The following is a 24,780-nucleotide window of genomic DNA, read 5'->3' on the forward strand; positions in this document are numbered from 1 at the left end:
CGCGGCAGGAACCAGAGGACTTCCGGCGGAGACTGTCGGTGTGTTTAACGGGGAGCTCAAAGCGGCCTGAGCAGCAGCTCCAGCACCGGGAAGCTCACATGAAGCCCGAAGACACGCGGCACAGAGCAGGTCGGTCAATGTGGACAGAAGAGCATCAATGTGAAGTTCACAGGAGACAAGAAGAACTGAACCACCATCAAAATAAAAACCTTGTCATCACGTTGGACATGGAATTTAAACATGGCGTTATTTTAGATTTACTCAGATATAGATATTTTTTATTTCTATGTGTGTATTAACTGCAGTATATAAAATGTATGTGTGTGTTTGTTTCCTGTCCACAGACGTCCAGCAGCTGGTGGTGAGTAAAGAAGAGGTTCCCCCTGAGCAGCAGCAGAGGAGCCCCAGTCTGGACCAGGAGGAGCCACCAGAGCCTCCTCACATTAAGGAGGAAGAGGAGGAACTCTGGAGCAGTCAGGGGGGAGAGCAGCTTGGAGGGCTGGAGGAGGCCGATATCACCAAGATCACATTCTCTCCTGTGGCTGTGAAGAGTGAAGACGATGATGAAGAGAAGCCTCAGTCCTCACAGCTTCATCAGAGCCAAACTGAAGAGAACAGAGAGGACTGTGGGGGATCAGAACCAGCTGGGAAAACATCAGTCAGCTCCTCTGAATGTGCTCCAAGCTCTGACCACAAGGGACGTCTGCAGAAACACGATATAATTCACACAGGGGTGAAACCATTTAGTTGCTCAATCTGTGGTAAAAGATACTCCTGGAAGACTTCCTTAACAAATCATACGAGATTTCACTCAGAAGGAAAACCTTTCGGCTGCTCAGTTTGTGAAGCAAGTTTTGGTGTTAAAAACAGTTTAGTTAAACACATGAGAATCCACACTGGGGAGAAACCATTTCATTGCTCAGTTTGTAAAAAAACTTTTATGTGGAGAGGAGATGTTGTGAGGCACATGAGGATCCACACAGGGGAGAAACCCTTCTGTTGCTCCATCTGTGGTACCAGGTTCACTCAAAGCTCCAGTTTGACGTCACACTTAAGTGTTCATACAGGAGAAAAACCTTTCAGCTGCTCAGTCTGTAAAGCAAGTTTCAGTGTCAGAGACGGACTGGTTAGACACATGAGAATCCATACTGGGAAGAAACCATTTAGTTGTACAATTTGTGGAAAAGGATTTGGAGAACGGGGAACTCTAAGACGGCACTTGACTGTCCACACAGGGGAGAAACCATTCAGTTGTTCAATTTGTGGCAAAGGATTTGCACGAAAGGAAACTCTGAGACAACACCTGATTGTCCACACAGGGGAGAAACCTTTTAGTTGTTCAGTTTGTGGTAAAGGATTTGCTTTAAAGGGAACTCTGAGAGAACACATGACTGTCCACACAGAGGAGAAACGATTCAGTTGCAGCGTTTGTGATAAAAAATTCACTCGGTTACAAAATTTCAAAACACACAAGTGTGACAGTGAGAGCAGCAGAAACAAATGAAGCTACAGATGCTTGTTCAGCAGCACTGAAGCTCTGAGCACCTAAAACCTGTGATGTGCTCCTCAAAATATGTCGTGCTTCAGCGTTCATGTTGGCCACTCATGTAGAAGGTTGTATGTCAGGCTCTAAGAAATAAAATGGCAACTACAACAACTGTTGTAACTACACTAAAAAAACATGCTTCCACATTTGGAAAACCAGCCGAGGGGTGAAAACAGGGAATGTCTTGGTGAGGCTCGGTCAGCAGCTACAGAAGCACGGAGAGAGAGAAAAGGACAGAGATTACAGCATGAGACGCCCTGGGATGACTGATAGGAGTCAGCCACCACTACATGCACATCTCCTCTTCTAATAAGGGTTAAATGATAATAATATTATAATAAGGGCCCTTTAGCTCATTATCAAAAGCTCACAAATCCAGCTGAAAAAATTCCAGATGCGTTTTTTGTGGATGTGTGACACTGCAGAAGCTCAGCAGACCATGACGTTATTATTATGAACCACCTCCACTGATTTGAACGAGTTGAATGAGTCAATTCATCAACAGGCCCATTTAATTACTCCTCAGTTATGAGTTAAGGGCTCCATCCTGTGTGGTATTTGAACTGATTTTACCTGATTAGTCCCTTTTCAGAAGTATGTGGGCAGCTCAGACTGGACCTGAATGACGTGTGTGTGCGTTTTGATAATGTATTTTATTTTTCTGCATATGTAATGAAGAAAAAACTACAATATTCTAAACATTTATGATTAATTATCTGTCATAATACATATGCAGACTCATTTCTGGACCTGGACTTGCACGAATTAAAGCAGTCTTGGTAAAAAAATAACCTTTCGGATATGTTTTGTTTGTGGATATCCTGTAAGTTTATGTTGCAGTGAAAGAAAGACTGTTGACTGTTGGCTCTCCAGTCCGGGAGGTGCTGCTGCTGCTGCTTTCTGCTTTTCACTTTCAGCTGAGCAAAGACAGTAAGTATGTTTTGATTAAATGTATGAAATTAGCACTGAAAATATATCAAGTTTATCTACAAAGACTTTTAAAAAAAATTGAAATATGAGTATTTCTGTGCTGATATGCATGACAAATGTTCTTAAAGGGAAGTGAAACAGTGTGAGTGAGGAACAGAAAATACATCTGACTGAAACACACAATCACAATTTGCCTCTGCCACCCTCTGTCCTTAGAGCCCCCGGTCTGGGAAAACTCCCCAAAAACCCTTCTAACAGAGAAAACCGGCATGAAAACTGGCATGCAATAGACAAAGACAAGAAAATTACAGATATATGAAGATTATAAAACAGATAAAATATGGAGCCAGATGGACATTAAGAAACTTCAGGTGTCGACAAAAAGGTGCATAAAAATATTTTCTCAATCTCACTTAAAAAGCACGATATCATCAGCATAAAAATGTATGATCTGCAGTTATAACCCTTGAACTGTTTAACCCTTTACCGCCTACTGTATCAGATTTGATACATACGCCTCTACATCATCAGTGTTTTTGTATTTTATATGTTTTTGTTTGTTTAAGATAAACAAACTGTGAGCATAAATTGCCGGATGTAGCAAAAATTATAAAAATTAAAACTTTTTAAACTTAGAAGAAGAAAATAATATTTTTTTTTGTAATTTGTTAATAAACACTCCAGTTTCAAAAAATGTGAATTTTCTGGCAATTATAGAAATTATAGCAATTATATAAAACCCATAGAAAAAACATGCAAAATTACAAAACGACATGACAAAATTATATTCAATTGAGATTAAATTTTGTAAATTGTTTCCACAGTGAGAATGTTTCTATGAAAAAAGATATCAAATATATATATTTTAAAATTTTAGTATATGCTGATTAAAGCACTGATATCATTCTTAAACGGAGATAATATATGTATTTATTAATATGTTTATATATATATTAACTAACAGTATTAATTAGTTAATTAGTTTTGATTTAGTGTTGGTTAAAATGTTGATTGACCAAATTTGTTTCCCAGTCAAAGCTGTTGTTTTAGTTTTAGTGCAGTCAGTTCCTCTTCTGCTGAAGGAGGTTTTTGTACGACGCTGTTTCACTGTGTGAACGGGGAGCTGTAACCCTGCTGACAGTAATAAACTCCTGAATCTTCAGCCTGAACTCCACTGATGGTCAAAGTGAAGTCAGTCCCAGATCCACTTCCACTAAAACGACCTGAAACTCCAGACTGACGGGTTGTTGCTGTATAAATCAGGAGTTTAGGAACTTCTCCAGGTTTCTGAAGGTACCACTGGAGGTAGTTACTAACACTTGAACTGGCTTTACAGCTGATGGAGACAGTTTGTCCTGGAAGAACAGACTGAGATTCAGGAGACTGAGTCATGATTTGTCCTGATGAACCTGGAAGACATGATGAAGAGGAGAAGGGTTAGAGAGTCAAATCCAGCCTGGAGAAAGACGATCACCTTCTAACAGAAAAGGATCATTTCAGTAACATGGAGAACAGATGGAGGAAGGTCAGTGCTGCTTGTTTCACTGTTTCTCCATCGTAGCAGAACATCATTGTGGTGAACCTGGCTGCATCCTGAAGAAAACTGTTGAGAGGAGAGTCTCACCCTGAACAAGGAGCCCCAGGGTGGCCAGCAGTAGAGTCGGTAACACCATCATTGTGCTGCCAGAGTGTCAGTGTCTCTGAAAGGCCTGACAGCCACAGATCAGCCCCGGTCTTAACGGCTGGGAGCAGAGAGGCAGGACACACATGCAAACACACCGAGTCAGTGAACTGTGGCTGTTCTCAGCACATCGTGGAGTTTCCTCTGGATCATCCTCATCCACATGAACAGAAACTAACAGCATAGAGGAAATGATTCATTCACTCTGAAGCACTTTAGTGCAGTTTGACTGATACTTTTCACATCAGGTGACTTGTTTTAAAACACAAACTGACTTTAACGTATGTTTAACCACCAAAAACTGATGTTCTTTCTCTGTAATCAAACTTCACGGTACAGTAAGACACGCTGCTTTTATCTTTAGTACTGAAACCTGTCTGTTGCTATGGTTCAGCAGTGATGCCTTACTGTTGCCGTGGTTACCGAGCTCAGAGCAGGAGGCGAAACCAGTTTCGAGACCAGTTTGATCCAACGTGAGAAAGAAAAGCAGAACCAGTCTCTGCTGCAGCCAACAGGGTGGAGTTCATGTTCACTTTGCTTTAATCAGGTTCAGTCACTGTTTGTCCACAGAGTGTCGAAGAAAACACATTAACTAAAGCTTCAGTATTAATGGTGTTTTAATTAATGCTTTATTTGTATTAATGTTCTTTCCTCTAGTGTTAGAAACCAGCAACTACAGCCTGACTGGATTTGGCCTTTAGTGTGGGAGAGACTGGTTCAGCTGAATGACTTTTAAAAGAGCAGAGCAGTTGTGTTATTTTATACCAGGAGCCACTAAACCTCTCGGTAAAACTCTTAGACACATACATGTGTACATAACACTTAGAACTATGACTAGAAGATTAGCTGCCAGTACTGATCTCATGCACAAAGTTATTGGTTTAACTCCATGCTGAGTTCTGGTTGTGTTACTGGGGGTAAAAACAAATAAAAAGTGATAAACAGCATTTATTTACAACAAAGGTTTTCAAACCAATCAAGGATTCTTTCTTAGGTCATTTTTCAGAATTTCCTCAGATCCAAACATTTGCTACAGACCGCTGGTGCTCTCAACAACACACTTGTGATTTTTGACACGTGACTGTCTGGTGAATCGTTTCTCACAAACAGAGCAACTAAATGGTTTCTCCCTCGTGTGGACCGTCATGTGGTACTTCAGATTTCCCTTTTGTGTGAATCTTTTACCACAAACAGAGCAGCTAAATGGTTTCTCCCCAGTGTGGACCCTCATGTGTTGGTCTAACGTCACCTTCTGACTGAACTGTCCGTTACACACCGAGCAGGTAAACGGCTTCTCTCCTGTGTGACGTCTCACGTGTCTCTGCAGAGTCCCTTTCTGGGAAAATCCTTTACCACACTCTGAGCAGCTGAATGACTTCGCCCCAGTGTTACACCCCACATCATTAACAGGGACTATGTTACTGTTTAGAGGGTTTAAATCTGGCTGAGGTTCTCTGATCTCCATCCAGTAAGAATTCCTGTCTGCAGTCTCAGGTCCAGAAACATTAGAGGTTGTGACAAAACTAACTGGTTGTAAATGATGATCTGGATCAAAGTTCCCAGCTGGTTCTGATCCCCCACAGTCCTCTCTGTTCTCTTCAGTTTGGCTCTGATGAAGCTGTGAGGACTGAGGCTTCTCTTCATCATCGTCTTCACTCTTCACAGCCACAGGAGAGAATGTGATCTTGGTGATATCGGCCTCCTCCAGCCCTCCAAGCTGCTCTCCCCCCTGACTGCTCCAGAGTTCCTCCTCTTCCTCCTTAATGTGAGGAGGCTCTGGTGGCTCCTCCTGGTCCAGACTGGGGCTCCTCTGCTGCTGCTCAGGGGGAACCTCTTCTTTACTCACCACCAGCTGCTGGACGTCTGCAGGAAACCCTGAAATACAGAGAAAACACACACCAGGAATTATTTCTGATAAATATTGGAATGTGCTGATTTGTGAGCTGACAGTGGAGCTCAGCACGGCCGTCTGCAGTAACGTCGGCACTGGAATGAAGAAGCAGTGCTTTTGGGCACTTTGCAGCACTTCCTCCTCCTGTGTGACCGCGGGGTAAGATGTATCATGTTATAGATGGTGTTTTTAGTTGATATAATGAAACATGATCCTGTTTTTAACTTTTACTGGAACAGATATCAGCCTCACCAGAGTTTGAATCCTCACTCGTGAGCTGTGATACTGAAGCTCTGAGGGTGGATCCCACGCAGGAAGTCTGACTGGCTGTAAGACGGCAGAGATCTGACTTATAGTTGAACACTTCAGCCACTGACAGCACATCAGGAACATCATTGACATAAACAGGGTGGACAAAATAATAGAAACACCTGTCAGTAAAATGCAGTACAATTACACAGCTCTCTAAAACAGTATAACTTTCATGGAGGGAGGATTTATTGGATCCACCTAATAACTTAACAACTGAGTGTCTATTTTCACACAGCACGGATCAACTGTTGTAATGCACATAATGTTAACAACTACTGAATGGGACGTTCTTCATTTCTTGTTTTCTTGCATGGATCATTTTAAATAGCTCTGCATCTGTTTCCCACTTCTCTCGTGCTGCTGTAACAGATTTCCAATCCGGCGATTAAGAAACCTTGGATGCAGCAGCGTGACGTGGACGGCCTCACTGACACCGTGACATCGTACATGTGAGGATGTGTGAGTGAAAACTAAAAGCCTCAGCAACAAACCCTGGTTTATTATCCGTCAGGCCGAGGAGGCCTGCAGACACGGGGACAGGATCCTGGACGACGAGGCCTGAAACCCTCCAACAAGGGAGCAGAGCAGCAAAGAGGAGCTGAAACCAGGTTTGGTAAGCTCCCTCTCACCCCCCACCACTGAGCCCTCCACCTGCACTCTCTTCCTGCTTCAAACGCTCCGCAGTCATCCCGGTTCCCAAGAACCCCCCATCACAGTATTCAGTGACTCCAGGCCGTCTCTGTCTGTGGTGAAAGGACATCACAGGCCCTCTGCTGGACCCCCGGGCCCAGCGGGCAAACAGGTCAGTGGATGAATTAGTCAGCGTGGGACCGGATGTGCTCCAGACTCCCCCAGCTCACTGTGCTGGCCTCCACCTGTCAGATCACTGGTCACATACTTCCTGACAAACTTTCCAATATACACCTGGGAGTGAAAAGCAACACGGACTATTTCCACCCCGGGTGTGAACAGCACTGTCTGTCTGTCTGTCTGTCTGTCTGTCTGCTTCGTCCACCCATCAGCAGGGTGGAAGAAGGTGAAACAGTGTGAAATACTTCACAAGTAAAAGTCAGAATCTACCAGCTGCAGTTTATAAGGTTAAAACAGCAGAGGAAGAAGATCTCTGATGAATTACTGCAGCCTGAAAACACTCACTCACAAGTGCAGCAGTCAGATTGACAGTAGACAGACAGACAGTACTGTGGGGGGGGGGGCATGACTGTGTTCTTTCTAAGTTTACTGTGTTTTAAAAATAAGTAACTAACTGCAGTAAAGAGTGCTTCATATGCATAAATACTCAGTCATCACACAGACATGTACTCCAGTGCATGTTGTGCACCACATGCAGCAGCATGTTTGCAGGCATGTCCACACAAACAAACCTGCTTCCTGCGCTGCTGCTGCGGGACGTGAAGCCTCCTGCAGCAGCGCGCTGCGGCTCCGCTGCGTCTCCTCCTCATACTCAGAGATGGTCTCCTCCAAATGGCCCAGGATGTCGTCCACAGCCGCAGCCAGCCGCTGGTGGATGAAGACCTTCAGCCTGTGGAGTCTGGACATGTTTCTGAGCGAGCGGAGGAAAAGTCTGCTGCTCCAGGGGTTCACGCTCAGCAACCACTTCCGGGCACAGTCAGTTTTCAAAATAAAAGCGTGTGCACCCTGACCTCACCGAACATGATAATGAAACTTGTTCCGCTGATGATAAAACTATATATTATATGGTTACAACTGTCATGTTATTATTTATTATATAATTTATACACACACACACATATATTTATTATATTATCATATTATTTTATTATATTTATTTATTGTCTGTCATACACTAGTATCCAGTTATGGATGCTTTATCTGCTCACAACAACATTATAGTGTTATTATTATTATTGTGTGTGTCTGTGTGTGTGTGTGTGTGTGTGTTCTCAGTGAACTGTATCAGCCTCCAGCTGCAGCAGGCAGTTCAGTTTCTGTTCAGTCTGACTGACTGAGGAGGTTTTTGTACGGTGCTTTTTCACTGTGTGAACACATACTGACTGTTGATGGTGTTTCCACCCTTACAGTAGTAAACTGCTGCATCTTCAGCCTGAACTCCTCTGATGGTCAGAGTGAAGCTGGTCCCTGATCCACTGCCTGAAAAACGATCTGGAATTCCTGATGCTTTTTGATCAGCCCAGTAAATGAGGAGTTTAGGAGCTTCTCCATGTTTCTGTTGGTACCAGGAGAAGCACTGGTAAGTACTCCCACAATCACCATCAACCGCATGGCTGGTCTTACAGCTGATGGTGACGGAGCCTCCCACAGCAGAGCTCACTGCTCCAGGCTGAGTCACTGTGACCTGACCTCTGGACTCTGAGGACACAGAGACAGAAACATAAAGCAGCGTCACGGTTTAGTCGGCTTCATTTCAGAGGGACGGATGTTGGTAGAGGAGAGGAGTCTGATGCTCTGGACTTTACCTGTGAAGCAGCAGCAGAGGAGAGTCCAGATGAGGACGGAGGTCAGAGTCATGTTTGTGATGAGGAGGATTTCTGTGGCTTCTGTTGTTGTGAAGGACGGCTGTCAGTCATCCAGTGTTCAACTCTCAGGACTATAAACTCTCCCAGAGCAGTGGAGCATGGTGCTGCTGATGCAAAGTGGCTCTCTATGGAAATGCTCCGACTCCAGCAGGGACTTGGGTTATTCTGATGATGCTGTTTCTCAATGGATCGATCAATTTACCAGAATATTGATTAGGAGTGTGTCAGTGATCACTTTGATGTGGATCTGACTTAATAAATGTGGATGATTTCTTCTATCTAATTTAATCTAGAGCTAAGAGGTATACATTTTAGTTTCACATTTTAGTTTCACATTTTAGTTTCATATAAACTTAAAAATATTTATTTAAAAACAAAACATTCTGAGAAATTGTTTAATTTTTTGTTAGAGTGCTTATAAAATACCATTTTGTTGAGTCTGTTGTTCAGTCAGAGAGTGTCTCTCTGCAGTCAGAGGTTTGTATCAGGAGTGTGTCAGTGATCACTTTGGAGTGGATCTGACTTGATAATAGATCAGAGTATCCACATGTTTATAGAGAGCTGGCTGCATCTCAGTGTCCAGGATCAAGTTGTTGTGGACCAGCAGACTGAGCTGGACCTTTAAACCCAGACTAGGCTGAGCTCCGCACAACACTGATCTGTACAAAGCTTCTTGGGGCATTAAGAAAAGGTATAAGAGATTTGGAATGGGATGTTTAATGTTCTCTCTTTGTAAAGTGAGGAGCAGCAGAGAGGAGGTGGAAAGGAGGCTCCTTGGAATCAGTCTCTCCATGCAAAACACTGCTGGTTGATATGGAAACTCTCTACAAGATGTTAGATGAACACTCAGTCAGAGCATTTCCATAGAGAGCCACTTTGCATCAGCAGCACCATGCTCCACTGCTCTGGGAGAGTTTATAGTCCTGAGAGTTGAACACTGGATGACTGACAGCCGTCCTTCACAACAACAGAAGCCACAGAAATCCTCCTCATCACAAACATGACTCTGACCTCCGTCCTCATCTGGACTCTCCTCTGCTGCTGCTTCACAGGTAAAGTCCAGAGCATCAGACTCCTCTCCTCTACCAACATCCGTCCCTCTGAAATGAAGCCGACTAAACCGTGACGCTGCTTTATGTTTCTGTCTCTGTGTCCTCAGAGTCCAGAGGTCAGGTCACAGTGACTCAGCCTGGAGCAGTGAGCTCTGCTGTGGGAGGCTCCGTCACCATCAGCTGTAAGACCAGTCATGAGGTTGATGGTGGTTGTGGCTCTAATCCCACGTACCCCTGTCTATTCTGGTATCAAAAAAAAGATGGAGAAGCTCCTAAACTCCTCATTTATGGGGCTGATCGAAAAGCATCAGGGATTCCAGATCGTTTTTCAGGCAGTGGATCAGGGACCAGCTTCACTCTGACCATCAGAGGACTTCAGGCTGAAGATGCAGCAGTTTACTTCTGTCAGGGTATCAAAACACTTGGCAGCCAGTGGTTGTTCACACAGTGAAAAAGCATCGTACAAAAACCCCCTCAGTCAGTCAGACTGAACAGAAACTGAACTGCCTGCTGCAGCTGGAGGCTGATACAGTTCACTGAGAACACACACACGCACACACACACACACACACACAGAGGTCGTTCATAATTTCTCTGTTTGCCCCCTAAAGTCCTAAAATCTACCTCAATAACCTCTTTAGAGTTTCTTTATTTCACTTGATTCCATATTTAGCCTTTAAAATGAGCATCTAAACAATTCCTAAACGGTTTCTAACACACCTACCTGTTCTGTTTTCAGACACTATAGGTGTGTATTTATATCTTTGTATCTACTAAAACTCCTTTATTAACAGTCAGTGACTGTGATAACACAATATAATGGAGCTGTAGTTACAGGAACAAACAGCTGATAGATGCTTTATAACTCTCTAAGTTCTTATATAAATATCCTGTTGCTCTCCATCATTCCTCATGTCAGACCCCCCCGACCCTCCTACAGTAAGCATGTCTCATTAATGCTAATCACTGCTCATGAATAGATAATACATTACTTGTCAGAAGAGCAACTAGACATTTAATGTTCCACAGCACATGCTGCCTCTCTTAGCTGAACATGAATCTGTATCTCCTTCAGATCTCTAAGGATTAGGATTGATATGTTTCCTCGAGCGACTGGCATCAGTTGTTTGCACCCACACATGATTTGGTCGAACCTTTTGTTGTATTAAATGATTGGATCGTTAATACCGTGTTTATGATCCAACGCTGTAATAAATAGTATGAAATAACATTCTCAGGGGCCAACTCATACTTTTACTGTTGTGGGTACATCTGGTTGTGCTTTTGCTTTGTGGTATTTCTACATTTTTGAAAATGAAGAATCAAAGAATTTCTGCCACTGTTGACTCTAAACAAAGAGTGAATAAGGCCAGTAAATAACAGTTGGGTCACTTTGTCTTTTGAAGATCAGCAGAGACGTATTACCAGAAGCACTTTTGATCACTGAGGCTAACGTGCAACTTTTATGTTACCGTCAGATACGATATGAGTGAAGCTCCACTGTCTGTATGTGTGGATAAACTTGGTGAAGTGGACCTTTACAGACGACTCAGTTTCTCAGTGAACTGTATCAGCCTCCAGCTGCAGCAGGCAGTTCAGTTTCTGTTCAGTCTGACTGACTGAGGGGGTTTTTGTACGATGCTTTTTCACTGTGTGAACACAAGCTGACTGTTGATGGTGTGAAAACTCCGACAGTAGTAAACTGCTGCATCTTCAGCCTGAACTCCTCTGATGGTCAGAGTGAAGCTGGTCCCTGATCCACTGCCTGAAAAACGATCTGGAATTCCAGTTTCTAGCTCATCAGCATAGTAAATGAGGAGTTTAGGAGCTTCTCCATCTTTCTGTTGGTACCAGGAGAAGCAGTACGAAGAGCGCATAAGCCCACAATCACTGTCAGCATTCCGACTGATCCTACAGCTGATGGTGACGGAGCCTCCCACAGCAGAGCTCACTGCTCCAGGCTGAGTCACTGTGACCTGACCTCTGGACTCTGAGGGCACAGAGACAGAAACATGAAGCAGCGTCACGGTTTAGTCGGCTTCATTTCAGAGGGACGGATGTTGATGGAGGAGAGGAGTCTGATGCTCTGGACTTTACCTGTGAAGCAGCAGCAGAGGAGAGTCCAGATGAGGACGGAGGTCAGAGTCATGTTTGTGATGAGGAGGATTTCTGTGGCTTCTGTTGTTGTGAAGGACGGCTGTCAGTCATCCAGTGTTCAACTCTCAGGACTATAAACTCTCCCAGAGCAGTGGAGCATGGTGCTGCTGATGCAAAGTGGCTCTCTATGGAAATGCTCCGACTCCAGCAGGGACTTGGGTTATTCTGATGATGCTGTTTCTCAATGGATCGATCAATTTACCAGAATATTGATTAGGAGTGTGTCAGTGATTATTTTTATATGGATCTGATTTGATGATTGTGAAGCATTTTTGTAATGAACTTGTTCTAATTTGATTTAGTGCTGAAGAAATACATTTTAGTTTCATATAAATTTAAAAATATTTCTGTAAAAACATAAAAAAAAAGGTTGTATTTTTTGTTAGATTGCATATAAAGTACATTTATTTTGAAAAACAGGAAGTGTTCATGTTGAGTCTGTTGTTCACAGTCAGAGAGCCGTGTCTCTCTGCAGTCAGAGGTTTTTGTACGACGACTCAGTCAGTTTGTATCACTGTGTTGGACTTTTGGTGGAGGAACCAGACTGGATGTTGGAAGTAAGTCCTATTTTCATGTATTCTATTCAATCAGTGACCAATATTTCCTTTTCTACATGAATCTTTCTCTACAAATTGAAATGTGTGATTTTACATCTTAATTTCTCATTTCTGCAGTTTTGTGTAAAAGCCCCAAAGTGCAGTTTAATATTTGAAATTCAATTCTGAATGTAGTTACTATAATTGATTGGAGCAGAGAAGTCATGGATTTCAGGTTAAAGTTGAAACTTGAGGACTTGTAGTTGAAGTTTAGTCAGACAGAGTCAGAGAGCCGTGTCTCTCTGCAGTCAGAGGTTTTTGTACGACCACTCAGTCAGTCTGTGTCACTGTGGTGGACTTTTGGTGGAGGAACCAGACTGGATGTTGGAAGTAAGTTTCTACACAAATATTAAATATCGTATCATCAGAGAAGGATTTCATTTCTGTGTCCGAACATTTGTAGTAGATTTAATTCTCCATCAGATTGATCTGAATTAGTTTTGTGAAATGTGGACAGTTTGAACTGTGGGAGAGATTAAGAAGAAGAATCGTACTTTTTAAAATCAAATGTTTTAAATCCAACTTTAAAGTAATCCTCTGTTATAAACTGTGAATGAAGATAAAAATACTGAAACTGCTGCAAAATCTCTAAAATGGCTTCAATTGTCTTTTCACCTCTAGTTGGAAAAAATCTTGTCAGTTGTGGTGCTGATTGCATTTATAACTCTGTCTGCTCGAGTGTTTACCTTCCATCGTATGTTATGTTTGGCTGATAATGTTCTTTAACAGTGGATCTGATTCACTTTTTTGGGGAGTTTTGAAGGTAAATATGTTTGTATAGATGTTAAAGGACTTTAAACTAAATAATAGTTGACTGAAAAATATATTCAAACTCTATTTAATGGTTTCCTCAAATAATATGAATTTAATACAATGAAGAGTTTTCTGTTGATTAATATAGATGTGAATCTTGTATTTCCAGTGTACTTTGATATATTTCAGGTCATGTCAGGACTCTTTCTGTGCTGATGTGCATGAAAGGTTTGTTGAAGGGAAGTGAAACAGTGAGTGAGTGACTGGTGGAGCAGAAAAACTGACAGAAGCTCCTGAAAGCAGAAAACCAGCTCTCACGCAGTGTTTGATTGACAGCTGTGCCGTCCTCTAATCTGACTGGTGTCTCCTAGGTGATGTCCGTCCCACCCTGACGGTGCTGCCCCCCTCCAGTATGGAGCTGCAGCAGGGGAAGGCCACGCTGATGTGTCTGGCCAACAAGGGCTTCCCCTCAGGCTGGAGTCTGGCCTGGAAGGTGGACGGCAGCAGCGTCGGCAGCAGCTGGGAGCAGAGCAGGAGCCCCGGGGTGCTGGAGAAGGACGGCCGCTACAGCTGGAGCAGCACCCTGAGGCTCCCTGCTGACCAGTGGAGCAAGGTGGGCTCTGTGACCTGTGAGGCCACCCAGGGCTCCCAGTCTCCAGTCTCAGAGACACTGAGGAGAGACCAGTGTCCCGGGTCCTGAGCTGACCCACTGGGACTGTGCTACTGGTTTTACTCTGCTGCTGCTCTCAGTCTGCTCTCTGTAACACTGTCTCTCTCTCTTTTAGTGGACGTGTTTCAGTAACAGTATTTACCAGCTTGTTGCAATGTTTCAATATTATTTCAGTGTTTCCACATAATAAAGACGTGTTCATCAGATCAGGTGTTTCCATGTTTATTATCATCAAAGTGTCTCAATGCGTTTCGGTGGAAAACATGTTGAAAATTCTCCGTTGCAGACGGATGTTGTAAGAGCTTATAAACTCCCTCGCTAAAATTCCCCCACTTTCAATCATTGCCAGTTTCTCTGCAATAAAAAAGTTTCACAACTGATGGAAAGAACATTTTAATGAAAAATTATCCAATCACCGCTCATGATGAAGCGTGAGAATGGTAAATACTTTTGTGTTTTAGGTCTAAAAAATATGCTAAATTTAAATAAACTTAAACTTAAATAAAAAGCACAACATCGTCAGCATATAGAGATATAAAGAACAATTCATGTAACACTTATACTGAAGAGCTCCACAACGAGAGCAAATAAAGAGGCGTCAGAAAAAAAGAATTTCAATTGATTTACATACTCCACAAATCAAGAAACCAGTTTCAAGATCAGTTTCAGACCCGGGTTTGAGGCAGAAGCCCAACGAAGAGCGGAGTTCACGTTCAGATTGCTTTAATTGGGTTCAGTGACTGTTTGTCTCAAGAAGATCGGCATACATCTTATTTTGTCAGCCGAAATCAATATTCTGAATCAGTGAACAGGTTCGGATCAGTAAGCCTGATAAGGATACCAGAACCGGAAACTGAGGTGCAGTTCACCAGAGGCCATGTTTCAGTTTGGTGACATTAACTTTACTTTACTGCCTCTCAATGGTTGCCATGTAGTTCTATAACTACTATCTTCTACAAATCAGTACCTTAAATATATTTGATCAATCAGAGTGTGTAGAGTAATCAAGTGTGATGTTAAAACTCTTGACCTTGGAAATGGTTGTTTAACTAAACTACTAGCCATCTTTTATCTTCTTATCTTCAGTGCAGTACTGTACAATTCATACCCACTTTATATCTACTGGAGGACCTTACAGAGGGAATGTGGTATCTTTTGCTCCACCACATTATCTGAAATTATCTAAAATGTATACCTCTTAGCTCTAGATTAAATTAGATAGAAGAAATCATCCACATTTATTAAGTCAGATCCACATCAAAGTGATCACTGACACACTCCTAATCAATATTCTGGTAAATTGATCGATCCATTGAGAAACAGCATCATCAGAATAACCCAAGTCCCTGCTGGAGTCGGAGCATTTCCATAGAGAGCCACTTTGCATCAGCAGCACCATGCTCCACTGCTCTGGGAGAGTTTATAGTCCTGAGAGTTGAACACTGGATGACTGACAGCCGTCCTTCACAACAACAGAAGCCACAGAAATCCTCCTCATCACAAACATGACTCTGACCTCCGTCCTCATCTGGACTCTCCTCTGCTGCTGCTTCACAGGTAAAGTCCAGAGCATCACACTCCTCTCCTCTACCAACATCCGTCCCTCTGAAATGAAGCCGACTAAACCGTGACGCTGCTTCATGTTTCTGTCTCTGTGTCCTCAGAGTCCAGAGGTCAGGTCACAGTGACTCAGCCTGGAGCAGTGAGCTCTGCTGTGGGAGGCTCCGTCACCATCAGCTGCACGACCAGTCAGGATGTGGACTATGTTGATAGTGGTGTCTATGTTGGTGGTTTCTATGTTGGTGGTTTCTATGTTGGTAGTGTCTACCTTTTATCCTGGTACCAACAGAAACATGGAGAAGCTCCTAAACTCCTCATTTACTATGCTGATGAGCTAGAAACTGGAATTCCAGATCGTTTTTCAGGCAGTGGATCAGGGACCAGCTTCACTCTGACCATCAGAGGAGTTCAGGCTGAAGATGCAGCAGTTTACTACTGTCAGAGTGTTCACACCATCAACAGTCAGGCTGTGTTCACACAGTGAAAAAGCATCGTACAAAAACCTCCTCAGTCAGTCAGACTGAACAGAAACTGAACTGCCTGCTGCAGCTGGAGGCTGATACAGTTCACTGAGAACACACACACACACACACACACACACAGAGGTCGTTCATAATTTCTCTGTTTGCCCCCTAAAGTCCTAAAATCTACCTCAATAACCTCTTTAGAGTTTCTTTATTTCACTTGATTCCATATTTAGCCTTTAAAATGAGCATCTAAACAATTCCTAAACGGTTTCTAACACACCTACCTGTTCTGTTTTCAGACACTATAGGTGTGTATTTATATCTTTGTATCTACTAAAACTCCTTTATTAACAGTCAGTGACTGTGATAACACAATATAATGGAGCTGTAGTTACAGGAACAAACAGCTGATAGATGCTTTATAACTCTCTAAGTTCTTATATAAATATCCTGTTGCTCTCCATCATTCCTCATGTCAGACCCCCCCGACCCTCCTACAGTAAGCATGTCTCATTAATGCTAATCACTGCTCATGAATAGATAATACATTACTTGTCAGAAGAGCAACTAGACATTTAATGTTCCACAGCACATGCTGCCTCTCTTAGCTGAACATGAATCTGTATCTCCTTCAGATCTCTAAGGATTAGGATTGATATGTTTCCTCGAGCGACTGGTATCAGTTGTTTGCACCCACACATGATTTGGTCGAACCTTTTGTTGTATTAAATGATTGGATCGTTAATACTGTGTTTATGATCCAATGCTGTAATAAATAGTATGAAATAACATTCTCAGGGGCCAACTCATACTTTTACTGTTGACGTTGTGGGTACATCTGGTTGTGCTTTTGCTTTGTGGTATTTCTACATTTTTGAAAATGAAGAATCAAAGAATTTCTGCCACTGTTGACTCTAAACAAAGAGTGAATAAGGCCAGTAAATAACAGTTGGGTCACTTTGTCTTTTGAAGATCAGCAGAGACGTATTACCAGAAGCACTTTTGATCACTGAGGCTAACGTGCAACTTTTATGTTACCGTCAGATACGATATGAGTGAAGCTCCACTGTCTGTATGTGTGGATAAACTTGGTGAAGTGGACCTTTACAGACGACTCAGTTTCTCAGTGAACTGTATCAGCCTCCAGCTGCAGCAGGCAGTTCAGTTTCTGTTCAGTCTGACTGACTGAGGGGGTTTTTGTACGATGCTTTTTCACTGTGTGAACACATCCTGACTGTTGATGGTGTGAAAACTCTGACAGAAGTAAACTGCTGCATCTTCAGCCTGAACTCCTCTGATGGTCAGAGTGAAGCTGGTCCCTGATCCACTGCCTGAAAAACGATCTGGAATTCCAGTTTCTAGCTGATCAGCATAGTAAATGAGGAGTTTAGGAGCTTCTCCATGTTTGTGTTGGTACCAGGAGAAGCAGTACGAAGAGCGCATAAGCCCACAATCACTGTCAGCATTCCGACTGATCCTACAGCTGATGGTGACGGAGCCTCCCACAGCAGAGCTCACTGCTCCAGGCTGAGTCACTGTGACCTGACCTCTGGACTCTGAGGGCACAGAGACAGAAACATGAAGCAGCGTCACGGTTTAGTCGGCTTCATTTCAGAGGGACGGATGTTGATGGAGGAGAGGAGTCTGATGCTCTGGACTTTACCTGTGAAGCAGCAGCAGAGGAGAGTCCAGATGAGGACGGAGGTCAGAGTCATGTTTGTGATGAGGAGGATTTCTGTGGCTTCTGTTGTTGTGAAGGACGGCTGTCAGTCATCCAGTGTTCAACTCTCAGGACTATAAACTCTCCCAGAGCAGTGGAGCATGGTGCTGCTGATGCAAAGTGGCTCTCTATGGAAATGCTCCGACTCCAGCAGGGACTTGGGTTATTCTGATGATGCTGTTTCTCAATGGATCGATCAATTTACCAGAATATTGATTAGGAGTGTGTCAGTGATCACTTTGATGTGGATCTGACTTAATAAATGTGGATGATTTCTTCTATCTAATTTAATCTAGAGCTAAGAGGTATACATTTTAGTTTCACATTTTAGTTTCACATTTTAGTTTCATATAAACTTTAAAATATTTATTTAAAAACAAAACATTCTGAGAAATTGTTTAATTTTTTGTTAGAGTGCTTATAAAATACCATTTTGTTGAGTCTGTTGTTCACAGTCAGAGAGTGTCTCTCTGCAGTCAGAGGTTTGTATCAGGAGTGTGTCAGTGATCACTTTGAAGTGGATCTGACTTGATAATAAATCCACATGTTTCCACATGTTTATAGAGAGCTGGCTGCATCTCAGTGTCCAGGATCAAGTTGTTGTGGACCAGCAGACTGAGCTGGACCTTTAAACCCAGACTGGGCTGAGCTCCGCACAACACTGATCTGTACAAAGCTTCTTGGGGCATTAAGAAAAGGTATAAGAGATTTGGAATGGGATGTTTAATGTTCTCTCTTTGTAAAGTGAGGAGCAGCAGAGAGGAGGTGGAAAGGAGGCTCCTTGGAATCAGTCTCTCCATGCAAAACACTGCTGGTTGATGTGGAAACTCTCTACAAGATGTTAGATGAACACTCAGTCGGAGCATTTCCATAGAGAGCCACTTTGCATCAGCAGCACCATGCTCCACTGCTCTGGGAGAGTTTATAGTCCTGAGAGTTGAACACTGGATGACTGACAGCCGTCCTTCACAACAACAGAAGCCACAGAAATCCTCCTCATCACAAACATGACTCTGACCTCCGTCCTCATCTGGACTCTCCTCTGCTGCTGCTTCACAGGTAAAGTCCAGAGCATCACACTCCTCTCCTCTACCAACATCCGTCCCTCTGAAATGAAGCCGACTAAACCGTGACGCTGCTTTATGTTTCTGTCTCTGTGTCCTCAGAGTCCAGAGGTCAGGTCACAGTGACTCAGCCTGGAGCAGTGAGATCTGCTGTGGGAGGCTCCGTCACCATCAGCTGTAGGACCAGTCAGGATGTGCACTATGATGGTGATGACTATGATGGTGGTGTCTACCTTTTATCCTGGTACCAACAGAAACATGGAGAAGCTCCTAAACCCCTCATTTACTATGCTGATCAGCTAAAAACTGGAATTCCAGATCGTTTTTCAGGCAGTGGATCAGGGACCAGCTTCACTCTGACCATCAGAGGAGTTCAGACTGAAGATGCAGCAGTTTACTACTGTCAGAGTTTACACACCATCAACAGTCAGTGGTTGTTCACACAGTGAAAAAGCATCGTACAAAAACCCCCTCAGTCAGTCAGACTGAACAGAAAGTGAACTGCCTGCTGCAGCTGGAGGCTGATACAGTTCACTGAGAACACACACACACACACACACACACACACACACACACACACACACACACACACACACACACACACACACACACACACACACACACACACACACACACACACACACAGAGGTCGTTCATAATTTCTCTGTTTGCCCCCTAAAGTCCTAAAATCTACCTCAATAACCTCTTTAGAGTTTCTTTATTTCACTTGATTCCATATTTAGCCTTTAAAATGAGCATCTAAACAATTCCTAAACGGTTTCTAACACACCTACCTGTTCTGTTTTCAGACACTATAGGTGTGTATTTATATCTTTGTATCTACTAAAACTCCTTTATTAACAGTCAGTGACTGTGATAACACAATATAATGGAGCTGTAGTTACAGGAACAAACAGCTGATAGATGCTTTATAACTCTCTAAGTTCTTATATAAATATCCTGTTGCTCTCCATCATTCCTCATGTCAGACCCCCCCGACCCTCCTACAGTAAGCATGTCTCATTAATGCTAATCACTGCTCATGAATAGATAATACATTACTTGTCAGAAGAGCAACTAGACATTTAATGTTCCACAGCACATGCTGCCTCTCTTAGCTGAACATGAATCTGTATCTCCTTCAGATCTCTAAGGATTAGGATTGATATGTTTCCTCGAGCGACTGGTATCAGTTGTTTGCACCCACACATGATTTGGTCGAACCTTTTGTTGTATTAAATGATTGGATCGTTAATACTGTGTTTATGATCCAACGCTGTAATAAATAGTATGAAATAACATTCTCAGGGGCCAACTCATACTTTTACTGTTGACGTTGTGGGTACATCTGGTTGTGCTTTTGCTTTGTGGTATTTCTACATTTTTGAAAATGAAGAATCAAAGAATTTCTGCCACTGTTGACTCTAAACAAAGAGTGAATAAGGCCAGTAAATAACAGTTGGGTCACTTTGTCTTTTGAAGATCAGCAGAGACGTATTACCAGAAGCACTTTTGATCACTGAGGCTAACGTGCAACTTTTATGTTACCGTCAGATACGATATGAGTGAAGCTCCACTGTCTGTATGTGTGGATAAACTTGGTGAAGTGGACCTTTACAGACGACTCAGTTTCTCAGTGAACTGTATCAGCCTCCAGCTGCAGCAGGCAGTTCAGTTTCTGTTCAGTCTGACTGACTGAGGGGGTTTTTGTACGATGCTTTTTCACTGTGTGAACACATACTGACTGTTGATTTCATGTAAACTCTGACAGTAGTAAACTGCTGCATCTTCAGCCTGAACTCCTCTGATGGTCAGAGTGAAGCTGGTCCCTGATCCACTGCCTGAAAAACGATCTGGAATTCCAGTTTTTAGCTGATCAGCATAGTAAATGAGGAGTTTAGGAGCTTCTCCATGTTTCTGTTGGTACCAGGAGAAGCAGTACGAAGAGCCACCCCCGCAATCACTGTCAGCATTCCGACTGATCCTACAGCTGATGGTGACGGAGCCTCCCACAGCAGAGCTCACTGCTCCAGGCTGAGTCACTGTGACCTGACCTCTGGACTCTGAGGGCACAGAGACAGAAACATGAAGCAGCGTCACGGTTTAGTCGGCTTCATTTCAGAGGGACGGATGTTGGTAGAGGAGAGGAGTCTGATGCTCTGGACTTTACCTGTGAAGCAGCAGCAGAGGAGAGTCCAGATGAGGACGGAGGTCAGAGTCATGTTTGTGATGAGGAGGATTTCTGTGGCTTCTGTTGTTGTGAAGGACGGCTGTCAGTCATCCAGTGTTCAACTCTCAGGACTATAAACTCTCCCAGAGCAGTGGAGCATGGTGCTGCTGATGCAAAGTGGCTCTCTATGGAAATGCTCCGACTCCAGCAGGGACTTGGGTTATTCTGATGATGCTGTTTCTCAATGGATCGATCAATTTACCAGAATATTGATTAGGAGTGTGTCAGTGATTATTTTTATATGGATCTGATTTGATGATTGTGAAGCATTTTTGTAATGAACTTGTTCTAATTTGATTTAGTGCTGAAGAAATACATTTTAGTTTCATATAAATTTAAAAATATTTCTGTAAAAACATAAAAAAAAAGGTTGTATTTTTTGTTAGATTGCATATAAAGTACATTTATTTTGAAAAACAGGAAGTGTTCATGTTGAGTCTGTTGTTCACAGTCAGAGAGCCGTGTCTCTCTGCAGTCAGAGGTTTTTGTACGACGACTCAGTCAGTTTGTATCACTGTGTTGGACTTTTGGTGGAGGAACCAGACTGGATGTTGGAAGTAAGTCCTATTTTCATGTATTCTATTCAATCAGTGACCAATATTTCCTTTTCTACATGAATCTTTCTCTACAAATTGAAATGTGTGATTTTACATCTTAATTTCTCATTTCTGCAGTTTTGTGTAAAAGCCCCAAAGTGCAGTTTAATATTTGAAATTCAATTCTGAATGTAGTTACTATAATTGATTGGAGCAGAGAAGTCATGGATTTCAGGTTAAAGTTGAAACTTGAGGACTTGTAGTTGAAGTTTAGTCAGACAGAGTCAGAGAGCCGTGTCTCTCTGCAGTCAGAGGTTTTTGTACGACCACTCAGTCAGTCTGTGTCACTGTGGTGGACTTTTGGTGGAGGAACCAGACTGGATGTTGGAAGTAAGTTTCTACACAAATATTAAATATCGTATCATCAGAGAAGGATTTCATTTCTGTGTCCGAACATTTGTAGTAGATTTAATTCTCCATCAGATTGATCTGAATTAGTTTTGTGAAATGTGGACAGTTTGAACTGTGGGAAAGATTAAGAAGAAGAATCGTACTTTTTAAAATCAAATGTTTTAAATCCAACTTTAAAGTAATCCTCCGTTATAAACTGTGAATGAAGATAAAAATACTGAAACTGCTGCAAAATCTCTAAAATGGCTTCAATTGTCTTTTCACCTCTAGTTGGAATAATCTTGTCAGTTGTGGTGCTGATTGCATTTATAACTCTGTCTGCTCGAGTGTTTACCTTCCATCGTATGTTATGTTTGGCTGATAATGTTCTTTAACAGTGGATCTGATTCACTTTTTTGGGGAGTTTTGAAGGTAAATATGTTTGTATAGATGTTACAGGACTTTAAACTAAATAATAGTTGACTGAAAAATGTATTCAAACTCTATTTAATGGTTTCCTCAAATAATATGAATTTAATACAATGAAGAGTTTTCTGTTGATTAATATAGATGTGAATCTTTTATTTCCAGTGTACTTTGATATATTTCAGGTCATGTCAGGACTCTTTCTGTGCTGATGTGCATGAAAGGTTTGTTGAAGGGAAGTGAAACAGTGAGTGAGTGACTGGTGGAGCAGAAAAACTGACAGAAGCTCCTGAAAGCAGAAAACCAGCTCTCACACAGTGAAGGTGTCCAAGGTGCTGGTGTTTGATTGACAGCTGTGCCGTCCTCTAATCTGACTGGTGTCTCCTAGGTGATGTCCGTCCCACCCTGACGGTGCTGCCCCCCTCCAGTAAGGAGCTGCAGCAGGGGAAGGCCACGCTGATGTGTCTGGCCAACAAGGGCTTCCCCTCAGGCTGGAGTCTGGCCTGGAAGGTGGACGGCAGCAGCGTCGGCAGCAGCTGGGAGCAGAGCAGGAGCCCCGGGGTGCTGGAGAAGGACGGCCGCTACAGCTGGAGCAGCACCCTGAGGCTCCCTGCTGACCAGTGGAGCAAGGTGGGCTCTGTGACCTGTGAGGCCACCCAGGGCTCCCAGTCTCCAGTCTCAGAGACACTGAGGAGAGACCAGTGTCCCGGGTCCTGAGCTGACCCACTGGGACTGTGCTACTGGTTTTACTCTGCTGCTGCTCTCAGTCTGCTCTCTGTAACACTGTCTCTCTCTCTTTTAGTGGACGTGTTTCAGTAACAGTATTTACCAGCTTGTTGCAATGTTTCAATATTATTTCAGTGTTTCCACATAATAAAGACGTGTTCATCAGATCAGGTGTTTCCATGTTTATTATCATCAAAGTGTCTCAATGCGTTTCGGTGGAAAACATGTTGAAAATTCTCCGTTGCAGACGGATGTTGTAAGAGCTTATAAACTCCCTCGCTAAAATTCCCCCACTTTCAGTCATTGCCAGTTTCTCTGCAATAAAAAAGTTTCACAACTGATGGAAAGAACATTTTAATGAAAAATTATCCAATCACCGCTCATGATGAAGCGTGAGAATGGTAAATACTTTTGTGTTTTAGGTCTAAAAAATATGCTAAATTTAAATAAACTTAAACTTAAATAAAAAGCACAACATCGTCAGCATATAGAGATATAAAGAACAATTCATGTAACACTTATACTGAAGAGCTCCACAACGAGAGCAAATAAAGAGGCGTCAGAAAAAAAGAATTTCAATTGATTTACATACTCCACAAATCAAGAAACCAGTTTCAAGATCAGTTTCAGACCCGGGTTTGAGGCAGAAGCCCAACGAAGAGCGGAGTTCACGTTCAGATTGCTTTAATTGGGTTCAGTGACTGTTTGTCTCAAGAAGATCGGCATACATCTTATTTTGTCAGCCGAAATCAATATTCTGAATCAGTGAACAGGTTCGGATCAGTAAGCCTGATAAGGATACCAGAACCGGAAACTGAGGTGCAGTTCACCAGAGGCCATGTTTCAGTTTGGTGACATTAACTTTACTTTACTGCCTCTCAATGGTTGCCATGTAGTTCTATAACTACTATCTTCTACAAATCAGTACCTTAAATATATTTGATCAATCAGAGTGTGTAGAGTAATCAAGTGTGATGTTAAAACTCTTGACCTTGGAAATGGTTGTTTAACTAAACTACTAGCCATCTTTTATCTTCTTATCTTCAGTGCAGTACTGTACAATTCATACCCACTTTATATCTACTGGAGGACCTTACAGAGGGAATGTGGTATCTTTTGCTCCACAACATTATCTGAAATTATCTAAAATGTATACCTCTTAGCTCTAGATTAAATTAGATAGAAGAAATCATCCACATTTATTAAGTCAGATCCACATCAAAGTGATCACTGACACACTCCTAATCAATATTCTGGTAAATTGATCGATCCATTGAGAAACAGCATCATCAGAATAACCCAAGTCCCTGCTGGAGTCGGAGCATTTCCATAGAGAGCCACTTTGCATCAGCAGCACCATGCTCCACTGCTCTGGGAGAGTTTATAGTCCTGAGAGTTGAACACTGGATGACTGACAGCCGTCCTTCACAACAACAGAAGCCACAGAAATCCTCCTCATCACAAACATGACTCTGACCTCCGTCCTCATCTGGACTCTCCTCTGCTGCTGCTTCACAGGTAAAGTCCAGAGCATCAGACTCCTCTCCTCTACCAACA

At 42.7% G+C, this 24,780-nt stretch overlaps 2 protein-coding genes and 2 gene segments (V, D, J or C); 3 read left to right on the top strand and 1 right to left on the bottom strand.

Moving 5' to 3' along the window:
- Window positions 1-98: 98 nt before the first annotated feature.
- On the top strand, window positions 99-1,504 carry LOC139215756 (zinc finger protein OZF-like). The gene is made up of 3 exons (XM_070846798.1): window positions 99-129; window positions 345-842; window positions 924-1,504. The coding sequence occupies exons 1-3, from the start codon at window positions 99-101 to the stop codon at window positions 1,502-1,504; spliced, it is 1,110 nt and encodes a 369-aa protein (XP_070702899.1).
- A 3,585-nt stretch (window positions 1,505-5,089) lies between these two features.
- Window positions 5,090-8,095, bottom strand: LOC139215158 (uncharacterized). 2 transcript variants are annotated; one of them, XM_070846031.1, is made up of 3 exons: window positions 7,743-8,095; window positions 6,301-6,375; window positions 5,090-6,032 (listed from the first exon to the last, which is right to left on the bottom strand). In XM_070846031.1, the coding sequence occupies exons 1-3, from the start codon at window positions 7,915-7,917 to the stop codon at window positions 5,188-5,190; spliced, it is 1,095 nt and encodes a 364-aa protein (XP_070702132.1). In that variant the 5' UTR covers window positions 7,918-8,095; the 3' UTR covers window positions 5,090-5,187. The 2 variants fall into 2 exon arrangements, 1 of the variants encoding a protein (XP_070702132.1); XR_011585508.1 differs by lacking the exon at window positions 7,743-8,095 and adding an exon at window positions 6,852-6,960 and having other exon boundaries at window positions 5,991-6,032.
- Window positions 8,096-9,813: 1,718 nt separating this feature from the next.
- On the top strand, window positions 9,814-14,310 carry LOC139215163 (Ig kappa chain V-III region MOPC 321-like). The segment is given in 4 exon segments: window positions 9,814-9,928; window positions 10,036-10,360; window positions 12,956-13,011; window positions 13,806-14,310. Coding segments are annotated over 4 exon segments (762 nt in total).
- A 4,490-nt stretch (window positions 14,311-18,800) lies between these two features.
- Window positions 18,801-23,390, top strand: LOC139215162 (Ig kappa chain V-III region MOPC 63-like). The segment is given in 4 exon segments: window positions 18,801-18,910; window positions 19,018-19,345; window positions 22,016-22,071; window positions 22,886-23,390. Coding segments are annotated over 4 exon segments (765 nt in total).
- The last annotated feature ends 1,390 nt before the right edge of the window (window positions 23,391-24,780 follow it).

The sequence above is a fragment of the Pempheris klunzingeri genome, chromosome 16, assembly GCF_042242105.1.
Source record: "Pempheris klunzingeri isolate RE-2024b chromosome 16, fPemKlu1.hap1, whole genome shotgun sequence".
Taxonomy (NCBI): Eukaryota; Metazoa; Chordata; class Actinopteri; order Acropomatiformes; family Pempheridae; genus Pempheris; species Pempheris klunzingeri.

What these genes read in the sequence shown, in the direction of transcription:
- LOC139215756 (XM_070846798.1), top strand. Translation starts at nt 99, where the DNA reads ATGAAGCCCGAAGACACGCGGCACAGAGCAG. An exon ending in AGACACGCGGCACAGAGCAG is followed by an intron (nt 130 to 344) that starts GTCGGTCAATGT and finishes TCCTGTCCACAG; the next exon opens with ACGTCCAGCAGCTGGTGGTG. An exon ending in ACCTTTCGGCTGCTCAGTTT is followed by an intron (nt 843 to 923) that starts GTGAAGCAAGTT and finishes TTCATTGCTCAG; the next exon opens with TTTGTAAAAAAACTTTTATG.
- LOC139215158 (XM_070846031.1), bottom strand. Translation starts at nt 7,917, where the DNA reads ATGTCCAGACTCCACAGGCTGAAGGTCTTCATCCACCAGCGGCTGGCT. An exon ending in AGCAGCAGCGCAGGAAGCAG is followed by an intron (nt 6,376 to 7,742) that starts GTTTGTTTGTGT and finishes GCCGTCTTACAG; the next exon opens with CCAGTCAGACTTCCTGCGTG. An exon ending in GAGTGAGGATTCAAACTCTG is followed by an intron (nt 6,033 to 6,300) that starts GTGAGGCTGATA and finishes TCTGTATTTCAG; the next exon opens with GGTTTCCTGCAGACGTCCAG.